General features: G+C 47.5%; 1 protein-coding gene across 1 annotated transcript in view; it reads left to right on the plus strand.

Annotated features, from left to right (window-relative positions):
• The first annotated feature begins 873 nt into the window (after nucleotides 1-873).
• The window catches only part of GALNT2 (polypeptide N-acetylgalactosaminyltransferase 2), a 156,571-nt gene continuing 150,107 nt past the window's right edge, over nucleotides 874-7,337 (plus strand). The window contains exon 1 of the mRNA XM_069769270.1: nucleotides 874-1,094. Coding sequence (XP_069625371.1) covers nucleotides 996-1,094 — 99 coding nt within the window. The 5' untranslated portion in view covers nucleotides 874-995. The remainder of the gene's footprint in view (nucleotides 1,095-7,337) is intronic.

Raw genomic sequence — 7,337 nt, forward strand, 5'->3', positions numbered from 1 at the left:
TATTGTGATGATTATTTTTTGTTGTTAAACCTATAAAAAACAGAAAAGAAAAAAATGCCGAATAAGAAACTGACGAATAAGAAACCAACATCAGCCTCATGGATTGGTTTTTGTTATAAAACAAAAAATGTGGAATGCATTAAAAATGATGGGATGCTTATGTAAGCGTTTTTTTTTAGCGTTTTTTTTCGGCAGTAAATGACTGAAAAAACGCTAGGAAAAAACGCTAAAAATCCTGAACGTGTACACATACAGTAGCCTAAAGAGAATTAATGTCGCACTCACCGCCCCAGGTCCAGCGTCGAGTCTCCGCTCCTTGTGTCCGGGATCGGTGTCACGGGCTCCGCCATGCCGGTATCCGACTACACAGCCACGAGCAGATAGTAATGGAAAGGCTCAGGACAGACGGAATGCGGCCACTGAACGGATCTGCTGGGGGAAACAAGATCACCTCAGAGCACCGCTGCTCCCGGCACGGAGACTTCTCACCACAAGGTGGCGACACGGCAGCAGTCAGGGAGCCCCGTGTGCTGGGTACGCAGGCAGAGCCGCCGATCACTGCGGGCAGCGCCACACTCCCCTCCGCCCAGTACGTGGTACATTTATTACTGACTCCAATGATAAAGTAATGGAGACTAGCGGCCACGTGAGACGCGCCCCCTGCTGGAGGGAGGGCAGACTGCAGTCAGTCAGAGCCACGGAGAAGAGCGGCGCCTCCCGCACTCACGGAGAACGCGCCCACCACTTCTATCCGCGAGCAGCGGCGTTCTGTAACCATAGCGACGCGGCTGATCCCACCCATTCCGACCGGCAACCCCCTCGGTGATCTGTGATTGGCTGACTGAGCGCAGCTCGACCTTTGCCCCCTGACCTGGTGATGCTCGCTGTTTCCTGCTCGCTGGCCTGCTTGCAGTCAGGGAGTCGGTGCCAGAAGGGGAGAGGCGGCATTCACAGGGCGGAGGAGGACGCGGCGGTCCGGGCTCTGCTGCTCTACAATGAGGAGGAAATCGCGGATTCTGCTGTGCTTCGCTTTCCTGTGGGTGCTTGGGATTGCCTACTACATGTACTCGGGCTCGTCAGTCAGCAACCGGAAGGTAACGGCACGGGGACGCGTGTACGGCGGTGTGATGGGCGCAGTGGCTGCTGACTGTGACGAGAGAAGCGACTGTGTACAGCTGTGTGTGTATATGTAGTGTGTGTGTGTGGTGTGTACAGTTGTGTGTGTGGTGTGTACAGTTGTGTGTGTGGTGTGTACAGTTGTGTGTGTGTGTACAGTTGTGTGTGTGGTGTGTACAGTTGTGTGTGTGGTGTGTACAGTTGTGTGTGTGGTGTGTACAGTTGTGTGTGTGTGTACAGTTGTGTGTGTACAGTTGTGTGTGTGTGTGTACAGTTGTGTGTGTGTGTACAGTTGTGTGTGTACAGTTGTGTGTGTACAGTTGTGTGTGTACAGTGGTGTGTGTGTGTACAGTTGTGTGTGTACAGTTGTGTGTGTGTACAGTTGTGTGTGTACAGTTGTGTGTGTGTGTACAGTTGTGTGTGTACAGTTGTGTGTGTACAGTTGTGTGTGTACAGTTGTGTGTGTACAGTTGTGTGTGTACAGTTGTGTGTGTACAGTTGTGTGTGTGTACAGTTGTGTGTGTGTACAGTTGTGTGTGTGTACAGTTGTGTGTGTGTACAGTTGTGTGTGTGTACAGTTGTGTGTGTGTACAGTTGTGTGTGTGTACAGTTGTGTGTGTGTACAGTTGTGTGTGTGTACAGTTGTGTGTGTGTGTGTGTGTGTGTGTACAGTTGTGTGTGTGTGTGTACAGTTGTGTGTGTGTACAGTTGTGTGTGTGTGTGTACAGTTGTGTGTGTGTACAGTTGTGTGTGTACAGTTGTGTGTGTGTACAGTTGTGTGTGTGTACAGTTGTGTGTGTGTACAGTTGTGTGTGTGTACAGTTGTGTGTGTGTGTACAGTTGTGTGTGTACAGTTGTGTGTGTACAGTTGTGTGTGTGTACAGTTGTGTGTGTGTACAGTTGTGTGTGTGTACAGTTGTGTGTGTGTACAGTTGTGTGTGTGTACAGTTGTGTGTGTGTACAGTTGTGTGTGTACAGTTGTGTGTGTGTACAGTTGTGTGTGTACAGTTGTGTGTGTACAGTTGTGTGTGTGTACAGTTGTGTGTGTACAGTTGTGTGTGTACAGTTGTGTGTGTGTGTGTACAGTTGTGTGTGTGTACAGTTGTGTGTGTGTACAGTTGTGTGTGTGTACAGTTGTGTGTGTGTACAGTTGTGTGTGTGTACAGTTGTGTGTGTGTACAGTTGTGTGTGTGTACAGTTGTGTGTGTGTACAGTTGTGTGTGTGTGTGTGTGTGTGTGTGTACAGTTGTGTGTGTGTGTGTACAGTTGTGTGTGTGTACAGTTGTGTGTGTGTGTGTACAGTTGTGTGTGTACAGTTGTGTGTGTACAGTTGTGTGTGTACAGTTGTGTGTGTACAGTTGTGTGTGTGTACAGTTGTGTGTGTGTACAGTTGTGTGTGTGTACAGTTGTGTGTGTGTACAGTTGTGTGTGTGTACAGTTGTGTGTGTGTACAGTTGTGTGTGTGTACAGTTGTGTGTGTGTACAGTTGTGTGTGTGTACAGTTGTGTGTGTGTACAGTTGTGTGTGTGTACAGTTGTGTGTGTGTGTACAGTTGTGTGTGTGTGTACAGTTGTGTGTGTGTACAGTTGTGTGTGTGTACAGTTGTGTGTGTGTGTACAGTTGTGTGTGTGTACAGTTGTGTGTGTGTGTACAGTTGTGTGTGTGTACAGTTGTGTGTGTGTACAGTTGTGTGTGTGTACAGTTGTGTGTGTGTGTACAGTTGTGTGTGTGTGTACAGTTGTGTGTGTGTGTACAGTTGTGTGTGTACAGTTGTGTGTGTACAGTTGTGTGTGTACAGTTGTGTGTGTGTACAGTTGTGTGTGTACAGTTGTGTGTGTGTGTACAGTTGTGTGTGTGTACAGTTGTGTGTGTGTACAGTTGTGTGTGTGTACAGTTGTGTGTGTGTACAGTTGTGTGTGTGTGTACAGTTGTGTGTGTGTGTACAGTTGTGTGTGTGTGTACAGTTGTGTGTGTGTGTACAGTTGTGTGTGTGTGTACAGTTGTGTGTGTGTGTACAGTTGGGGAGTGTGTGTGTACAGTTGGGGAGTGTGTGTGTGTGTACAGTTGTGGGGTGTGTGTGTCTATCTATCGGTGGCCCGATTCTAACGCATCGGGTATTCTAGAATATGTATGTATGTATATAGCAGCCACATAGTATATAGCACAGGCCACGACATATTGTAGAATACCCAATGCGTTAATACAGGCCTTGCAGTATAGAACACTGCCCACGTAGTATAGAACACTGCCCACGTAGTATAGAACACTGCCCACGTAGTATAGAACACTGCCCACGTAGTATAGAACACTGCCCACGTAGTATAGAACACTGCCCACGTAGTATAGAACACTGCCCACGTAGTATAGAACACTGCCCACGTAGTATAGAACACTGCCCACGTAGTATAGAACACTGCCCACGTAGTATAGAACACTGCCCACGTAGTATAGAACACAGCCCACGTAGTATAGAACACTGCCCACGTAGTATAGAACACTGCCCACGTAGTATAGAACACTGCCCACGTAGTATAGAACACTGCCCACGTAGTATAGAACACTGCCCACGTAGTATAGAACACTGCCCACGTAGTATAGAACACAGCCCACGTAGTATAGAACACTGCCCACGTAGTATAGAACACTGCCCACGTAGTATAGAACACTGCCCACGTAGTATAGAACACTGCCCACGTAGTATAGAACACTGCCCACGTAGTATAGAACACTGCCCACGTAGTATAGAACACTGCCCACGTAGTATAGAACACTGCCCACGTAGTATAGAACACTGCCCACGTAGTATAGAACACTGCCCACGTAGTATAGAACACTGCCCACGTAGTATAGAACACTGCCCACGTAGTATAGAACACTGCCCACGTAGTATAGAACACTGCCCACGTAGTATAGAACACTGCCCACGTAGTATAGAACACTGCCCACGTAGTATAGAACACTGCCCACGTAGTATAGAACACTGCCCACGTAGTATAGAACACTGCCCACGTAGTATAGAACACTGCCCACGTAGTATAGAACACAGCCCACGTAGTATAGAACACTGCCCACGTAGTATAGAACACTGCCCACGTAGTATAGAACACTGCCCACGTAGTATAGAACACTGCCCACGTAGTATAGAACACTGCCCACGTAGTATAGAACACTGCCCACGTAGTATAGAACACAGCCCACGTAGTATAGAACACTGCCCACGTAGTATAGAACACAGCCCACGTAGTATAGAACACTGCCCACGTAGTATAGAACACTGCCCACGTAGTATAGAACACTGCCCACGTAGTATAGAACACTGCCCACGTAGTATAGAACACTGCCCACGTGATATTTAGCAGTGTGGGCACCATATCCCTGTTAAAAAATAAAAAATAAAAAAATAAATAGTTCTATACTCACCCTCCGGCGTACAGCGAAGCTCTGTCGATGCGCAAGCGGCTGCAGCCAGCTTCCGTTCCCAGCATGCATTGCGAAATTACACAGATGATGTAGCGTCTTCTGGGTAATTTCGCAATGCATCTCTGGGAACGGAAGCTGGCGGCAGCTGCGCGCGCCTCGGTGGACAACGGAAGGTGAGAAAAGCAGGTTTTTTGTTTTTTTTAAATTATTTTTAACATTAGATCTTTTTACTATTGATGCTGCATAGGCAGCATCAATAGTAAAAAGTTGGTCACACAGGGTTAATAGCAGCGTTAACGGAGTGCATTACCCTCGGGAAAACGCGGTCCGTTAACGCTGTCATTAACCCTGTGTGAGCGCTGAGTGGAGAGGATTATGGAGCGGGCGCCGGGCACTGACTGGACTTGAGTAGGGATTGACTTATTCTTGTCCGGGCTGTTTCCGTCGCTGATTGGTCGCGGCAGCCAGGACAGGCAGCTGGCGAGACCAATCAGCGACGCGGGATTTCCGGGACAGACGGAAGTGACCCTTAGACAATTATATATGTACAGAAGATATGTGCCATAAATCAGTGTAGGAAATGGTAGACCAGGCAAAAATACCAAAATGTATAATTTCATAAAGTGCATGTGCATAATTCATAAGGTGGCGAAGGACAATAATCAAAAGTTGATATATGATGCTGCAATCTATATGATGCCAGCGTGATGCAAGCCAATGTGCTGCAGAACAAGAAAAAGAGAATAGAAACCACCTGGTATTTACCTGCTATAGTTGAAAGTAGTCCCTAGGATGCGCCCTGCTCCGACGCGCGTTTCGGTGCCTGCCTTCATCAGGGGGGCGTTGTATTGTGTGTGCGTACAGTTGTATTGTGTGTGCGTACAGTTGTATTGTGTGTGCACGTGTTGTAGTGTGTGTGCACGTGTTGTAGTGTGTGTACATGTAGCGTTATGAGGTGTGTGAGCGGGTGCGTACACATTGTGGGGTGTGTGCACACATAGACTTGTATTGGCCCTTGTCATCTGTGCTAATGGAGAAAAAATGCCAGGTTCACCCGGACAATACTGGCCGTGAGGATCACCATAGGTTCTAATCGGTACATGTGTCATTTATAATAAACCTGGTAACACACGTACTATAAACACGGACATTCGAGGGGCCGAGCTACATGACGACTGAGCGCTGTTTGCTTTGCTGGTTTTTGGTGGCTTGCATCAGCAGCGTCTTCTTACCTGGGTCAAGCTCTGTGCCCCATCTGCCTGTGTACAGTGCTGCTCTTTACGCTGATAACAGCCTAATCTACAAACACCCTGCGGTAAATGAATGTAATGTCCAGCTCAGAGAGAAGGAAGGCCGCACCATTACTTGCTCATGGTGCGAGGAAACTGAAAGAGATGAGCTGGAACGTAGGTTGGTGTGTAGGCGCAGGTTCATATTGGCCACTAAACAGCTGGACGTTACATCCCTGTAGTTCCCCATGGCTGCGTGTCCATCAGCCGGGTCTCAGTCCTTCTCAGCCCTTATTCACATGCACATCACTTGACACATGGTAAGGTTTTAATATTAGAGGTTAGGACCCTCCTGAATAGGGTCACCATGACACGGTGAGATGGCTTTTATGTTTATTTTTTTTTTTTATCAAAATTATGTCATGTTAGCACCTGTATTATTTTCATGCACTATTGCTATATATTTCCTCCAGGGTATTTGCTTATTATGTTTTTATGTTGGATTTTGTCTGTTTAGTGGCCGGTGTGAACATGCGCCTACACGCTGCTTGCACACCAACTTACATTCCAGTTCCTCTCTAGGTTTTTCTTTCCACTGTTGGCGCCTGTACCCACAGATCTAGTGTGCTACATGGGCTGGAACCTCTGTGGTGAAACCTCATATATTTCTATGGTTTTGTTAGTTTATGTCGGTAATTCAGCTTAACCCTGCTGTTCTGTTGGTCAAAAATGACCGACTTTGAACTTCAATATTCTTTAAAATATTCAAGATGCGGCTCTGAAACCCGTGGCCGACCGACCCATCCTCATTTAAGTCAATCAACCACAAGTTTCAGAACCGCATCTTGAACACCCCAAAAAATACCAAAGTTCAAAATAGGTCTCCCCAGACCGAACAGAACAGCAGGGTTAAAGGGTTATCCGTGACTTTTTTATTAGTTTTGTGTATGGGGCCAAGGATTCATTACTTGCCCGTTCTGCACGCGGACGATCTGCCTTGGCTCAGCCGTCGATTTTGCTGCTTCAGTTCAGCACTCGCCAAATAGAGCAGCTCTTTCTCTTCTGCTCTGCTCTCTGGAAGGGGCATCACTACAGAGTCATGCTGATTGACCGTCGTCTCCCTGCGGTTTGGCATCAGGGAGCTGGCTGTCTGTCGGAATTACATTGGCAGAGAAGCCCTATCGGCAGAGCGGAGGAGAAGATGCTGCTCTCCCCAAGTCTCTCTTTCTTTCTCTCTTTCTCTCTTTCTTTCTCTCTTTCTTTCTCTTCTTTCTTTCTCTCTTTCTTTCTCCCTCTTTCTTTCTCCCTCTTTCTTTCTCCCTCTTTCTTTCTCCCTTTCTTTCTCCCTTTCTTTCTCCCTCTTTCTCCCTCTTTCTCCCTCTTTCTCCCTCTTTCTCCCTCTTTCTCCCTCTTTCTCCCTCTTTCTCCCTCTTTCTCCCTCTCTCTCCCTCTCTCCTCTCTCCCTCTCTCTCTCCCTCTCTCTCCCTCTCTCTCCCTCTCTCTCCCTCTCTCTCCCTCTCTCTCCCTCTCTCTCCCTCTCTCTCCCTCTCTCTCCCTCTCTCTCTCTCTCTC

This window comes from Ranitomeya imitator, chromosome 5, assembly GCF_032444005.1.
Source record: "Ranitomeya imitator isolate aRanImi1 chromosome 5, aRanImi1.pri, whole genome shotgun sequence".
Taxonomy (NCBI): Eukaryota; Metazoa; Chordata; class Amphibia; order Anura; family Dendrobatidae; genus Ranitomeya; species Ranitomeya imitator.